This window comes from Capsaspora owczarzaki, assembly GCF_000151315.2.
Source record: "Capsaspora owczarzaki ATCC 30864 unplaced genomic scaffold supercont2.17, whole genome shotgun sequence".
NCBI classification, from domain to species: domain Eukaryota; class Filasterea; order Ministeriida; family Capsasporidae; genus Capsaspora; species Capsaspora owczarzaki.
Genome location: NW_011887308.1, coordinates 615780 through 630630, shown reverse-complemented (window position 1 = coordinate 630630; position 14851 = coordinate 615780). Strand labels below are relative to the sequence as shown.

The 14851-nt window shown below is 53.2% G+C and overlaps 6 protein-coding genes across 6 annotated transcripts in view; 4 read left to right on the top strand and 2 right to left on the bottom strand.

Annotated features, from left to right (window-relative positions):
- Nucleotides 1-778, top strand: part of CAOG_08154 (hypothetical protein) — a 3801-nt gene extending 3023 nt beyond the window's left edge. Inside the window, exon 3 of the mRNA XM_004342706.2 lies at nt 1-778. This exon is cut by the window's left edge and continues 1076 nt beyond it. Within this exon, the coding sequence (XP_004342755.1) occupies nt 1-642 (642 nt within the window). The 3' untranslated portion in view covers nt 643-778.
- A 120-nt stretch (nt 779-898) lies between these two features.
- Nucleotides 899-2967, top strand: CAOG_08153 (hypothetical protein). Its single transcript, XM_004342705.2, has 7 exons — nt 899-1083; nt 1496-1656; nt 1751-1826; nt 1946-2022; nt 2148-2289; nt 2386-2599; nt 2710-2967. The coding sequence occupies exons 1-7, from the start codon at nt 977-979 to the stop codon at nt 2812-2814; spliced, it is 882 nt and encodes a 293-aa protein (XP_004342754.1). The 5' UTR covers nt 899-976; the 3' UTR covers nt 2815-2967.
- Nucleotides 2968-3303: 336 nt separating this feature from the next.
- Nucleotides 3304-7306, top strand: CAOG_08152 (SEC14-like protein). The gene is made up of 5 exons (XM_004342704.2): nt 3304-3393; nt 4399-4680; nt 4793-4921; nt 5030-5141; nt 5687-7306. Exons 1-5 carry the CDS (start codon nt 3331-3333, stop codon nt 6988-6990), a joined length of 1890 nt encoding a protein of 629 aa, XP_004342753.1. The 5' UTR covers nt 3304-3330; the 3' UTR covers nt 6991-7306.
- A 100-nt stretch (nt 7307-7406) lies between these two features.
- Nucleotides 7407-8657, bottom strand: CAOG_08151 (beta1,4-galactosyltransferase 7). Its single transcript, XM_004342703.2, has one exon. The coding sequence runs from the start codon at nt 8587-8589 to the stop codon at nt 7429-7431; it is 1161 nt and encodes a 386-aa protein (XP_004342752.1). The 5' UTR covers nt 8590-8657; the 3' UTR covers nt 7407-7428.
- A 251-nt stretch (nt 8658-8908) lies between these two features.
- Nucleotides 8909-10877, bottom strand: CAOG_08150 (hypothetical protein). The gene is made up of 2 exons (XM_004342702.2): nt 9653-10877; nt 8909-9569 (listed from the first exon to the last, which is right to left on the bottom strand). The coding sequence occupies exons 1-2, from the start codon at nt 10850-10852 to the stop codon at nt 8985-8987; spliced, it is 1785 nt and encodes a 594-aa protein (XP_004342751.1). The 5' UTR covers nt 10853-10877; the 3' UTR covers nt 8909-8984.
- A 400-nt stretch (nt 10878-11277) lies between these two features.
- Nucleotides 11278-14799, top strand: CAOG_08149 (hypothetical protein). The gene is made up of 7 exons (XM_004342701.2): nt 11278-11423; nt 11731-11916; nt 12051-12118; nt 12275-12554; nt 12642-12891; nt 13026-13206; nt 13402-14799. Exons 1-7 carry the CDS (start codon nt 11294-11296, stop codon nt 14629-14631), a joined length of 2325 nt encoding a protein of 774 aa, XP_004342750.2. The 5' UTR covers nt 11278-11293; the 3' UTR covers nt 14632-14799.
- Nucleotides 14800-14851: the final 52 nt, after the last annotated feature.

Below are 14851 nucleotides of genomic sequence, written 5' to 3'. Positions count from 1 at the left end.
GAGTTGCTCGGAGGTGCGGGCGAGCTTGGAACCTGCGTCACGCAGCTGATTTCGGCCGCCATTGAGGCGCAACGTGCGATTGGCCCGTGTGCCATGTCGCAGCCCTACTTTGCGGTGGGAGTCTGGTCGGAAGGTCTGGTGTCCGCCGCTCGAGAGGTGGCCGAGTACACGAGCATGCTCCGGGCTGCGGCAGAAGGTCTCTCCAATGGCACCCGTCCGCTCATGGACTTGCCGGCTTCGGCACGGGCGGTGGCGGCCGCAACCATGCAGCTAGTGCTCGCAGGGTCGACTCGCAACCCCAACCAGGCTGTTCAGCTGCGCCTGCACGATGCCGGCGCAGCTGTTCGGCACGTGTGCGACAAGCTGAGTGCGGCTCAACTTCAGCAGACAATCAGTCAGATGCCTGCGGATTCTGCTCCTGCCATGTCTGCCTCCTCGCTTGCCGCTCAACGCGCAGCGGAGCTGGAAGCTCGTTCCAAGGTCCTACAAATGGAACGCAACCTCGAAAAGGCGCGTGAAGACTTGCACTCGGTGCACAAGGCCAAATACGTTGGCAGCACGACTCTGCCACGCGCCGAAACCCCTCCGTCAGCTGCTGACCAAGACCTGATGGATCGCTTGGCGCGCCTTCGTCAGCAGTGAGATTTTGCGGCCGCTTTTTGTTGTGATAGTTTGTATTGTGTTTGTAAAAAAAGTAGTAGCCTGATGAAAAAGTGAGTTTGCTGTTTTTTGCTGTGATTTGCCGTGTTTGTGCTTCTGAATGCATCATTCCCTCCCACGCTCCAGTGTTCATGACTTGCGGGTGATGATGCCAGCAAATACTAAATGATTCTGGATGTTGAGCTCAGATTGCAACCCAATCTGAAAATGAAACAGCGGGCGGCGTTAGTCGTCTTTTGTGTTTTCTGTTTGGTTGACGTCTGTTTTTCTCTCTTTCCTTCATTTTGTCCATAACAACAACAAGTCACACAAAGACATGGCAGATCGAGGCGGAGTGACGCGCGTGCTGGCCAAGCTTGAAAAGTCGATTGAGGCTGGCGACTATTACGAAGCGCACCAAATGTACCGAAGCGTCTACGCCCGGTAAGGTCTCTTCCCCTCCCTCCTCTCACCGGATCTCGATCGATTTCGATGAGCGCTCTTGTCTTTGCTCGTATGCTCGGCGCCCACGGCGATGTTCACCAGGTCTGACGTGGAGTGAGGCGACCCGAGTTTCGAGTTTGAGATCTCGCCGTTTGTTGTTGGTTTGTGCTTTTGTTCGAAAGCCAGTCAAGAAACTCCTGGGAACGGGACGCTGGGAACGGAATCAGTCTCTCTCGGTCTCCAATGAAAGACAGCCACAAGAATGCACTCGAGCTGATGTTGAGGAAGCGGTCGTAGAGACCGTTGAGCGGAACAACCAATCTCCAAAAAACCAGCCCTTCTCGCTCAATCGATCAATTGACTGGATCACCAGGGATGCACACTCACGCTGCTGGCGTTTGTGTGGTATTAGCTATGCTGCGCAGAACGACTTTGACAGTGCAATCCTGCTCGTGTACACTGGCTCCACCCTCTTCTTCAAGCATGGCCAGACGGGATCTGCTGGCGACCTTGCCGTGCTGATGCTCGACGCGTACACTGCCCAGCCCACTCCCCTGGACGAGAAGTCGCTGGGTATGGTGGATTAGAGTTGGTTTTAGATTATTGGCGCCCGTGTGGTTCGACTTGCAGTCTGTCCAGAACAACTCATTGGCTGAACTTTGGGCAGCGCGAATTGCCGAGTTGTTTAGCGGCTACAAAGAAGATCACGCAACCAGAGACAAGCTTGTCCGCCAAAGTTTGAAGTATGCTTGAAAGTAGCGTGCTTGTGGTGGGCAGGGTTTTTCGGATTAAGAATTCCTTTGAGAGGCACAACAACAAAAGTAGTTGACACTCACTCGATTGTCCATTTTTGCTTGCGAAGGTGGTCGACCGCCGTTGGGCGCAACACGCGCGGAGATCCGTCGCTCCATCATCTGTTTGGGACGGCTTTCTGGCGAGGTACTGCAACCTTATTCTCGAATCTCGTCGCTCTAGTTGCATGTGCTCAATCTTTCCGCTTGCTCCTCCTGTGCGGGGTTTGTTGTTTTTCGTTTTTGGCTTTTTTTTTGTAAATCACGACGCAGAGCACAACTATCAACTGGCAGAAAGCCATCTTGTGCTTGGCACCGAGGCGTCAGCGCTTTCGCTGGCCGAAATGCTTCTTGAATGGTCTCAGAAAGGCAGCCCTTCTGAGCTCGAGTTGTTTATCACCCGAGCCGTGCTCAAGTACGCATGACGGTTTTCGCATTCGTCTTGATGGCGAGTGCACGGCCAGATTGCTGACCCCTTTTTTGTTGTTGGTGGTGCTGCTGCTGTGTGCAGATACCTCGAACTGGGCAACCTTCGCGATGCCAATGTCCTCTTCCGCACTTTCACTGCCCAGCACCCTTCCATCAGGAATCCGCCATTCCGACTGCCACTGCTGAACTTTTGCCATTTCCTGCTCGCCACGCTTGAGCGCGATGCTGCTCCGCTGTTCAAAATGCTGCGCGAAAAGTATCGTCCTTCGCTCCAACGCGATGCCTCGTTCGACGCTGTAAGTCATCTGATCGCGACCTCCAGAAATGGCTGCAGGAAAGTCCCAAAGTTGCGTCTTTGACTTTTTGTTGTTGTCTATGTGCTTGTCCGCTTTCGATTTGCTTGCAGTCCCTCGATGCGATTGGTCAGTGCTTTTTCAACATTCGATCGAGTTCTGGAGTGAGCTCGATGCCTGGTATCAGCGAGATGCTGCGCACAATGCTTGGCTCCTGAAGCGCGGGCACCTGAGCCACCAGTGGTTCTCAGGTTTGGCCTGTGCGTATGTGTTTAGCATTTAGATTTGCAGCGTATGAATACTGTATCACGTCGTTGCCCGACTTTCACTGAATACAGTGATGCAGAGGAAATGTGAAAATTGACAGCTACGAGTTGGTTGTTGCCGACTTGCGGAGCGGTTCCGACTGCACGGCGATGTCCTTCCGACTTGCAGTGTCATTTTCCCCCAGCATGGCACAATAGGGATTTGTTCTTTCTGTAGCGCCAGCACCCATGACAAACGAAACCCGCTTGCAACAAAAAGAACCAAAACATCGGTCGCCTTTAGATCAATAGATCGAGATCTACAGTCAAGAGTTTCTGGGGGTTTTTTTTTTTTTTTTTTTTTTTCTCTCTCTCTCTCTTTCTTTCTTTCTTTCAAAGGTTTTGTCCTCGACCTTTTGCACCCCATTTCTCGTTCGTTTTTCGATGTGTGCATCGCGTCTCAATCTTCATTTTTGTTGTTCATCTCAGATGGTCCAGCAGTACCAATCGCCAATCAAAGTCTACCGCAAGCCATTTGAGCTTGTGATGGCCGTGAGTGTTCCACCTGTCCAACCGCGCCATTTCGGCAAAGAGGGGCGGGGGTTACAGCCACAACAGCGAGCGTGCGACGCAGTTAGTCAAGGACTCAACTAACACCCCAATGCATGCCTCAGCAGCGGGAGCAGAGTCGGGGAAGGGGGTGAGCGTGCAACATGTGCCGGTGTGGAACGGCTGAACGGGATTTTAAGTTTGCTCATGGCTCCGCCGCACCGAAAAGCAAAAACTCCAGAGCGCAACGATGCTCTACCTGCTGTTGTTCGGTGACGCAGCACTCTTGTTGCTTGTTTGCTCTGTGCCGGCGAATGCCCACATGACGGCGTCGCGTCCAAACCGTTCGAATTCCATGCGAACTGCTCGCACCTTTTTTTTTTTTTCTTTTTTTTTTCTTTTTTTTTTTTGACTGGCGAACCATTGCCTGCACTGCTTTTTTTTTTGACACTTTTGCGGTACTCCGTGGACGGTGTGAGAGGTGATGAGCCTACCGTTGCTACTAGAACTCGATGCCCCGTCAAACCAGGCAAACCAGTCCAGATGAAAGTCGGAAAGAAACAAAGCAAAATGCGAAAAAGAACATCACAAAAAAAAAAAAAAAAAAAAAGCCGCTGCGTCACGTCACGTTGCAGAGCGCAACACACCGCCCTGAGGCGTGACTGGCGCGCAGAGCTGCCGAGTGCACGTTTAGTGACGACGTCAAAGTGTCTGCGTATCGCACTGTATGATAGCAGCGGCGGAAGAGGAAGAACAGCGGCAAGAGCGAGCGTGGAAATGCAAAAAACAAAAAAAAAAAAAAAAAAAAAAAGCCAACCCCACATTATTCACCTTTTCCGATTCGAATCTGAATCATCATGGAATAAATAGCGCATCAACAAGCAACAGAGTCGCACCCATATTCACATAGATTGACATTTCTCACCGTTGAGCCGCAAAAAAAAACCGTGTCAGGCAAAAGCTGGACGTTTGTGACTCATTCCCACCCGACTTGACTTTTGTGCGCAGGCATACGAGCGTCGGTTTCCGACCTCGCCACTCATCCCAGTGTTCCTGGGCTCAGAAGTCATGTCCGAGTATAAGAGCGAGGACGGTGCCATTCACATGATTGAACGCCGGTGCAAGCTCGACATTGAGGCGCCTGCACTGCTCAAGAAGGTCATTGGCGTCGACTATGCCTACTTTATCCAAAAGAACACGCTCAACCGCCGCGATCGCACCCTCGTCATTGAGGCGCGCAACGAGACGTTTGCCAACAAGGTTACCATTCTCGAGACATGCCGATATCGTGTAAGTTGAATCTCTGCCAACCTTGTTGGGTGCTTGTCGCAATTTTATTCACGTTGGTGTTTGCCTCTTGATGCACGCTCCACTTTGGTGTGCTTTTGTTGTGCGCCGGCAGGTTCACCCTGACAATGCAGAATGGACGGCCTTCGATCAGGAAGCCTCCCTCAAGATCAAATCCTTCCTGGGCATGGAGAATGCAATCGAAAAGCTGGCAATGAAGAATTACTTGAAGAATGTAGACAAGGTAAGGCATTTTGTTTTTGAGATTTGGGGGGGGGGGCGAGACGCGAGAGGGAGAGAGAGTCTCTTTGGGCAGAATGCTCACCACGGTTTTCGATGTACACTATGGTAGGGCATGGAAATTATTCAACATTACCTCGCCGAATTGGAACGAGACGGTATTACCTCTATCGCCCCGTGGAAGGGCCCCGAGCCGTCCACAACAGAAGCTGCCTCTGCTGCTGGTACGAATGTTCAAGGATGATCCGGCTTTCTCTTTTGTTTTTTTTTTTTCTTTTGTTTTTTTTTTCCCTTTTTTTTCTTCTTCTTAACAACAAATGCACCTTTTGTTTCCGAAGGGGGTTTTGTGTGTCGCTTTGCTTCTGTTCCTGTTTTTCTTCTTCGTTACGCACCACTTTCACCGCCCAGCTTAACATTTTGCTCTTAACTCTCGGATGTTGCATTTATTTGTTTGCGTTGCAAGCGAGTGAGTTTGTTTTTATGCTCTCGCTTCATTGCATTCAACAATGCCACACTTGTCTGCTTTTGATTTTTTTTTTTTTTTTTTTGTTTTACTTTTCCTCTCGTTCATTTCTCCTGCCCTTCTCCTCCTCCCCGCCCCACCCCCTCCTCCCAAAAATCACCGCTCTCTTTCTCTGTACCATCCTCTTTCGTTCTCTTCGATTTCTTCTGTTCGTGCACGTCAAAACCTGTTGTACTGTATCTAGATTAATTTTCCCCTCCTTGTTCCTTGTCCCCCCCCCTCCCCCAAAATCGTTTTGCAATGTAGATGTGGTGGCAACCCAGCCCAAGCTCGAAGCAGAGTTTATCAAGCGCTACTTGGGCGATCTTACCTCCAAGGAAGAGTCGGACTTGTTGATGCTGCGACAGCAAATGGCAGAGACGTGCGGAAAGCGTGGACAGCGGTTGCCGACAGAGAGCGTCCTGTTGCGCTTTTTGCGTGCGCGAGAGTTTAGCGTTGAAAAGGCCCACGAGATGCTGACACGCTCCCTGTACTGGCGACAGGCGGTCGGCGCAGACCACATTTTGGAAATGTACAAGCAGCCAGACGTCCTGCGTGATTACCTGCCGTGTGGCTGGCATCACTTTGACAAGGACGGCCGTCCCGTGTTTGTCTTCCGCGTAGGCCAGCTGGATGTCAAGGGCGTCATGAAGAGTGTTTCCGAGGAAGACCTCATCAAGCAGCTCATCTTTATCAACGAGACTGGCATGAAGCTCGCCTCCGAGGCCACTGAGCGCACTGGCCGCCCCATTCACGACTTTACGTGCATTGTCGACTTTGAAGGCCTGGGTCTCAAGCACCTCTGGCGCCCCGGCGTTTCCATCATTCAAAAAATCATCCAGCAGGACACCGCCAACTACCCCGAGACGATGGCTCGCCTGGTCGTCATCCGCGCGCCGACTCTCTTCCCCGTGGCGTGGTCGATCGTGCGCAACGTGTTTGACGAGCGCACACGCAACAAGATTGTCATTCTGGGCGACAACTTTTTGGAGCAGCTCGCAGATATTCTGCCCTCCGAGTCCATCCCCGAGTTCCTGGGCGGCTCGTGTCCCACCAGCTTTGCGGCAGGCGGCCCCGTTCCCGAGGCCCTGTACGAGGGCGGCGCCGCGAGCGCCGACAACGACAACGAGTCCATCATTTCTGCCGATCACACTGCCATGTACCAAGAGATGGCTATTGGGCGCGGCTCCACGTTCCGTCTCCCAATCCAGGTCAAGGATGCCGACACGGTCATCACCTGGGACTTTTTCGTTCACTCTGGCGCCGATGTTGGCTTTGGCGTCTTCTTCACCAAGGACTCGATCGACACGGAAGCCCATGCCGACAAGCTTGAAGAGTTGGAAAAGTCTGTCAAGTACAAAGGCTCGGTGCAGGGCACAATGGTGTGCCAGCGTGCTGGCCAGTACGTTCTCCGCTGGGACAACACGTACTCTTGGGTGACGCCTAAAACCCTCAGCTATCACGTGGATGTCATTTCGTCCGAGATTTATCGTCGTTCGCTTTCCAGTCTGCTGTCTGTCAGCACGTCCACGTCTGCGGAGACTGTCACATCCACGTCGGCCGTTCATTGAGAGGGTTGTGTGCAGATGAATCGTTGTGTTTGTGTTTGTGGGGGGAGTCAGTGTTCTTGTTCCGATTGTATGCTGTTTCTGTGTTGTTTGTTTCATTGATTGTCGTGCTTGCACAAATGCAGCAGTGAGGCTGGGAGCATGCATTGAGCATTCTGTTGCTGCTGTCTGTTTGGAAGATGCTTTCGAAATTTCGCTTTTGCTCTCGTTGTTGTGTTGTTCGAAAAGAAAAAGAAAAATACAAGACACAAAACCAAAAAACCACATCACGAACACCAACAACAACTACGACACCAATGTAAATAAATAGGTGGTCGACGCACAAGTCGCCTAAATTCAACAAATGGCCAGACCATGATGCTACTGCTGCGACTGATTTTCATCAAATCACCAGAGCATGATGCTGCTGCTGCTGATTATGCTGCTTCTGTCAACGAAACACTAACTGCTTTTTTGGAGACACCAGGGCGTGGTCGCAATGTTGCACTGCAACTCGACGTCAATGACGAATGCTGGCCAGCCATCGACCGACAATCGCCTCCCAGCAGTCGTGTTAAACAAGACTGAGTTCAAACCGCTCACAGAGTCGCGTTGGCGAAGCATTTCTACCTGCTCTCTCGTGTAGTTTCGATCCCGGACTCTTCGGTTATCGTGGTTGTGTCGGAAGGCTTGCTCGGGGGCAATTTTCACATCCGGCGCAGCAATAACAACCTCGGCCTCTTGCAGTCGTTTGAACAGCTCGTCATCTTCGCGGCCCCAGCCCCAAAAGTTGTTTGACATGCCGTTGATGGCATTGAACAGGCCGTTGGAAGCGATGAGAATCCCGCCAACGAAATCCCTGTAATGGTACTTTGGATGCAGGTGCGGGGGTGACACGTGGTAAGCGCGCTTGTCGGATCCCGGGTAAAAGTAGCGCAGCAGCGAGTGCAACGGGATGAGATCCACATCGTGCATTGCAAAGTATGTCGCAACTTTCGGGCGGCAGCCACTTGCGGGCTCGGCAAACAATGGATTGAGGGCGGGACTCTCCGTGCGACCGCCGCCTTTTTCTCCTGGCGGAATCCCTACGTCTGCAGGATTGTCCTTGCCACCACCAAGGATGGGTGGAAACCCAGGCCAGACTCGCCGGCCCGTGGCGTACAAAAACCCGACATTGATGAGCGCTCCTCGGTTGAAACGCAGCCCGTCGACCTGGTTGACAATCCAGATTGTAAATCCGACCTGCTGGCGCGTGAGGAACCGGCTTAGTGCGGGAATGATGGCCATCAGCTCGTCGTGGCGATCCCGGAATGGGATGACGACAGCCAGATGGTGCTGCGGCTGTGCGAGCTTGGTCCCCGTGACACCACAGACAGCACTCTGGTCGGCCAAGACCACGCCCGACCTTCTTGCATCTGTGTCTTGCTCGAGGAGCGCGGCAACGTCCTGCTCTGTTCCTGCTGCTCCCGCGAGAGGAGAGCGACTGGCAAGCGCCAGCTCCTGCTGCAGCTCATCGACGCGTCGCCAAGCATCGAGCAGCGCCACGCTGAGCCCCACAAGTAAGAGCAGCAATGTTGCCGCCGGCAGATGGTGACGCAGCAGCTTTGTCGGCAGCCGCACCATAGAAAGTGTGTTTGATTTTTGATCCCTTGCTTTGAGCAAAGCAAATAAGGACTGGCTGTTGTGTTGTGGGTCTCGGCTAGTCTCAGTTTGGGGGAAGGGAGTCTGAGTTTTGTGTTTGTTGGGTTTTGGGGCGGTGTGGTGATGGTAGCGGGGTGGTGGTTTCAGTTGCGTGTGTCTGAGCAAATCTGGATGGAACGTCTCGGATCGCTGAGCTGTGGAACAGTGCAAAGACCCTACATTTACTATCAGGGTAATGTGCGGAGTGGTCGAATGTGACTAATAGTAGTTGAGGTGGTAAAACCATGCTCAGTTTCGATCATGCCGAGAGTGAATTGTATGTTTTATGGTTAATGTCAACAGTTTGTAAACATTGGACGTCAAGTAAGCGATTGACATCAAAGAATATAAGGAGAAACAAGCTCACCCTTAGCAAGGACGCCTTCGTACCCCGGAGTAAATCCAGGTGCAGGGTCCAGATAGGGGCAATACAGAACTTGGTCAGTCTGGTCGTCCAGGTTGGGTGACCGAAAGGTTGTCTTTTGAGTAGCGATCTCGACCGTCAGTGGTGAGCTTTGGCGTTGCATTTGCAGTACGGAGGTGATTTCATTGTGGTTTGCATCCTTGGGACCGAGGCTCTCGCGTGTGTATCCAAAGAAGGGCTTTTTACACTGCTGAGAGCTGACTATATCGATGGGTGCGTTGACTGGGTGGGCGCCAGTGTATGGCGTTGACTGGTGTGGAAGGGCTACCATATCATCGTGCAACCGATGGATGAAAATGCGGAAGCTGGAAGGCAGGTAACGAGCCGTCACAGGGCTGCATTTGAAAAACATGACTTGGAAAGGGTGCATGGGTCCGGAGCCGCCGTATGCGCCTGGTCCTTTGTTTTCTTCGTTGAGATACAGTACAGAGTGCATCAGCGCGTCCTGAGCCCTGCGTGTAGTAATCCAGATAACGTCGGATGGATCATACTTTGATCCCTACAAGTATGTGTGCCCTCGCCAAAATGAGAGAATTTCTCCCGTGACAAGGCAAAACGAACGAAAAACCAAAGTCGTCTTACTGGTTGGTTGGGAACATGCCCCAGAACAAATGCCGTCATTGGATTGCGCTGAAAGTAGGGAGCGAGAGTGCTGAGGTCAATACTAGAGTCGAGCAAGATGTCTGGACGCGTGAAGATCAAAATATCGTCTGGACGCGGCTCGCTCATGTTCAGCGCTTTGGCCAGTTTGTTGGTGGCCCGGTGAGCGCCAATCCAACTGCGAAGACGGTTGAATGGTGCATCGCCTCGCTCTTCGCCAGATTGGCCCACGACGATCAGATAGGGCACATGGAGACGAGCAAGCTCGGGTTCGATCTGCTCACGAATGATATCCACAGGTTGTCCATACCGTGCGGTTTGCCCCTCGACGTAGCCGGCTGGATCCCCTTTCCACCAAGTTTTGGCTTGATTGTCGTCGATGAGAGTCCAGGTGTACTCGCTCAGAAAAACGTTCGCCCCTTGGCGCTGGAATGACTCGACAAGGGAAGCAAAGTTGACCAGGTTTTTGGATTGCGAGCGCAAGTGGCCAGCCAACTCGATAAAGACGCGAGGTGCATCCTTGGCCAGCTGCTCGGGCTTGGGCGTGGACATGAAGATGCGCGCGACAGCAGCCATGTCCTGGAAGTAGCCAGCCAACGGGTGCGTTTCGGGTTGCGACACCGGTGTGGCAACGCCTCCCGTGGGCTGTTTCTCAAGCTCGAGCTTTGCTGCATCCAGCTGCGTTCGAATGCTGTCCGATTCGAGCTTTGCCGCATCGAGTTCTTTTTGAAGCGACTCGATGGTTTGGAGCGCAGCAGCCTTGGCTTGCCTCTCAAGCTCGCTCGTTGAGGTTTGTAAGGTGAACAGCTCGCCGTTCCGCTGCTCCAGCAGCTTCTGGGCGTCGTTGGCGCGCTGCGTGGCAGCACTCAGCTCGGTCTGCATTGCGAGGAGTGCCTTCTGAGCGTCCTCCACCTGGTTCTTTGCCACTATCGCCGCGCTCTCCAGCTCCGCGCGCTTGGCGGTGGCGTCTTGCAGCTGGATCTTGGCGGCCTCGAGCTCGGCGATGGCTGCCAGCCGAGCCTGCTCCTCCGCTGCGACGAGATTGGCCGGTTTGGCCTCATCTTCGATCACATGCTGTTGCGCCTCTGCCTTCTGCTGCTGCATCAGCACAACCAAGTTGGCCAGCAGCGCGGCAATCACAAGGAAGACAACTCCCGTGCGTAGGCAGCTCTTGCGCTCCATTCTCCCACGCGCCGCTGTTCGGAAAATGAACAGAAAAAAAAAAAAAAAAAAAAAAAGGAATGGTTCGGTCAAATACTAACCTCAGCAGGTCTCAGATCCGACCATGGCGTGCATCATCATCGTCAGGCTGATTGGAGTGTAATAGTATCGCAATCACAATGGCTGGGATACGGTACAGAAGGCGGAATTCAGGGAGAGGAAGGGACATGGAAATGAATTTGACATGGCAGAACGTCAACAGTCAGGCAGCCCGGGTGCTTTTTTGTGTGTGTGTGTGTGTGTGTGTGTGTGTGTGTGTGTGTTTTCCGGTCTAATCTCTGAATCGCGTCCACATTCTGCAGGTGCACCAACTCTGACTGTTATCAAGTTCAGCGAAACGATTGATTCAATCTAAAAGTCAGTCCTTTCTCTTTTTTTTTTTTTTTTTTTTTTTTTTGAGAAATGGCATTGGAGCAGCTCAAGTCGAGCGCAATGGGCAAATTGGCGCTCGCAGTTCAGCTGCCAATGCTGAACAAGGCGACTGCCAACGACGAGGTCCCGACGCCGGGCTACATGTTTGCCGAGATTGCCAGTACGTTCGACAGGCTCCATCTGTCTCTGTCTGGCTTTGGTTTTTGCACACTGGACTCTCCCAGCGCTCCCTCGGCCTCCACACAAAATCCCCAAAAGTAGCTCAATGGTGGACTAGTTTTGTCCATTCAGGGCACTGTGACCAGCCTTCAACCGCTCGGGTCGCTGCTGCTGCTGTTTGATCGATTGCCGTTACCGTCTGTTTCTGTGTCCTTTCGATCACTGGGACCCCCACTTCCACCCTCTCTCTCCCCTCACCACCCTCTTTTCTTGTGTCTCTCGTTCATTTTTGTTCTCTGTGTTTGCAGAGATCTCGTTCGAGTCGGTGCAGCTGTGCGGCGAGCTCGAAGACTACCTGATGCGCAAGCTGGACAAACCGCACTGCTTTGTCAAGCTCAAGGCGCTCCGCATCCTGGCCTACCTGATCGACAAGGGCAACCCGACCATCAAACGCGACCTCATGCAGCGAACAAATGCCTTGCGCGCGGCTGCCCGTAAGCGCCCTTGTTGCTTCATCCCCCTTCTACTTTGCTCTCTCTCGCTCGCTTTTCCCCTGACTCGCTTCTGACCTTGGTCAATGGGGCTGAAAACGAAAAACGTCAATGGGGAAATTTTTTTCTTCTTGTAGAGTTCCGCGGCCCGCCGGATTTCATGCTTGGCGACTCTCAATACGCTGCCGTTCGAGCTGCAGCTGCGGTGAGTGAACTTGCATCATGGACACCGTTGGGGTTGTTCTTGTTTCTTTGCTCTTGTTCTTCTGGTTGTTTCTGTCGTCGTATGAGCTGAATTCGGAGGCCCGTAAAACGGCCGTCTCACCAAAAGTTTGACAAATTCCCAATTTTGAAACAACAGGAACTGCTCGAGGTGCTGTTCGCCTCGGTTGATGAGGCCATGACGGGCGGAGTTCCGAAGACGGTCGCTGACCAGGCTGGACCGCGTCCGCAGCGAAGCAGTGGGGCGGCCAGCGGTGGATCGTCCTACATTGGCATGGGAAGCAACAGCGCGCCAGTGCGTCAGTCATCCAATCCTAACGGGAGTGCAGTGTATTCGTCCAGTGGCGTTGGGTATGCAGTGCAGCACCCCACAAGCAAGTACATGGGCATCTCTTCGCAGCCCGTCAACACGCAGCAGAGTAAGCAGGTGTTGTTTTGCTGTTGTAACTTTTTGTCTGTCATCGAATTTTTTTCTGACTTTTTCGTTATATTTGGGTGCTGTGCAGAGGAAACCAGCTTTCTCGACAAGGTTATGGACACGATCAACAACTTGGCTGACAGCTTGCCAGACCCGCAGCCGCCAAACCGCGCGAGCGGCGGCTACAACACCGGGCCCAGCCACTTTGGTGCGGGCACTACAGGTCGCGTCTACGCTCCGCCAGCTTCCGAGCAGTTGTACTCTCGAAACGATGTGCAGACGTATGGTGTTTCTACTCCTGTGGTTGAATCAAACATCACGCCGCTGTCTGGATCGCCGTAAGTGAAAGAGCATTCTTGTGGCAGGTTTTTTTTTTTTTCGAAAAGCAACGGGCTCTTGGTTGGTGTGACAGTAACCGGGCTCACTTCTGCTTGATCGTCCATTCTCTTATTTTTTTTTTCTTTCTGGGCAGGAGCTTGTCTGTGCACGAGGCTCGCCTCGTCGAGGAAATCACTGCAGCTGGTGGAGTGCGAGTGGCACCCCCTCGCGAAGCGCTCGCGCAGTTCATCAAGCGTTGCTCCTCGCTCGATTGCCATCGTGTAGCCCAGCTGTTGGGCGAAAAGCTGGATTCCCCGAGCTGGCAAGTGCGACTTGTACGTTATCGAACCCCTCTCGACACGTTTTTTTTTTTTTTTTTTTTTTTGTTTGTTTGGTTGTTTCTTTCTTTTTTTTTTTGTTTTGGATGGAAGGGCTCAGGGGATGATGAGAACATTCATGCTTGCTCATCCTCTACGCCTCTTCCAACTGCATTTGCTTTTTTTTTCTCTCGATTGCTGTGATTTCTACAGAAAGCGCTGTTCGTCGTCGAAGCACTCTTGCAATCGGACATTATTGCCATCACCGAGTGCATCGCACCGCTCGCACCAGTGCTCGAGCAGCAGCAGGATCATGCTCAACAACAGGTCCGTGACAAGGCTGCAAAAGTGCTGCTCATGCTGGGTGGAGAGACGCCTGTGCCGACGGCCTCGGGCTCGTCTTTCGCTGCCACAATGGGCGCTCCTGCTCCAAGCGGCAATAGCTTACTTGATCTCGGTGAGTTGTCGCTCGGAGCAGCTCCTGCCGGAGCAACTGTGCCGGCTTCTGGCGGCGGCGGTTCTGCGTTCTCGTTCATGGCGGACGCTGCACCCGAAGTCGCCCCAGTTGCGACGAGCGTTTCTTCCACCACCCAACCGAGTGGCTCGGCCAATCCGGCCGTGTCCAACACGGCCTCATCGAGCTCGCTCTTTTCTGGCATGAAATTGGGTAGCAAGCCTCCGACTGCATCTGCCGTTGCCGCTCCCGCCACATCGTCTTCTTCGTCAGCAATCGATTTGTTTGGCGACGCATCCTCCCCCAGCCAGGCAACCTCCTTGCTCGATACTCTCGATCCGATGGCCAAAGGCTACCACGCCTCCACTGGCGCCATGAACGCCACTTCTTTGTCCGGGCTGCCGTCTGCTCCTCCGGCGCCGTCCGTCCCGCAGCAGCGAGCATCCTTGCCGGTCTCGCAATTCACACAGCAGCCGGCTGTCGTTGCATCGTCCGTCGATGATCTGGGCTTTGCACCGTCGCAGCGCCCACAGCTGCCTGCCAACTTGTTTGATGCCAACGCGCATGCCCGCGCGAGCTCGGACAACTTTGATCCGTTTGCTGGCATGGGCAACACCTCGAGTACTTCCTCGGGTCCGGGCATGACGCTCGCCGATCTGGCCGCTGCCCCGAGTGCGCTTGTTCCGATGGCGAATAGTGGCATCTCCGGAATGGGTCGCCAACCCATGATGACGACCCTGTCGTCCATGCCCTCTCCCAACTATGGCGGAGGCAACTTGCACTCCCACCCATCCTATGTGGTCCAGGCACACGGTCAAGTCGTGTACGCACCTGCTGGCGCTGCAGCTCCACCTACCAACCGGCCCGTCGGTCCGCGCTCCAGCGCCACCGGTGGCTTTAGCTTTATTGACAAGCCCAATGCTGATTCGTTCAACTTTGTGCAAGACACTGTGCAGCAACTGCAGCCTGATCAGTCCAAGCGATGCTAGATTGGGGGCGGATGGCCGACATCTGCTCGTGTATTTCTTGAATACGCAGGATATTCTTTATATTGTTTTGTTTTTGTTCTTCTGGGAGTTGTATGGGTCCTTTGGGCAGCTGCATTGTGTCTGAATGTTCGGGACTTACGCATCTCGAATAAAGCCTCCTGTCCTGAAGTCATCAACGACAAACCGGCAATAACTCTTGTGTTGGTGGGTCGTTGCAGTC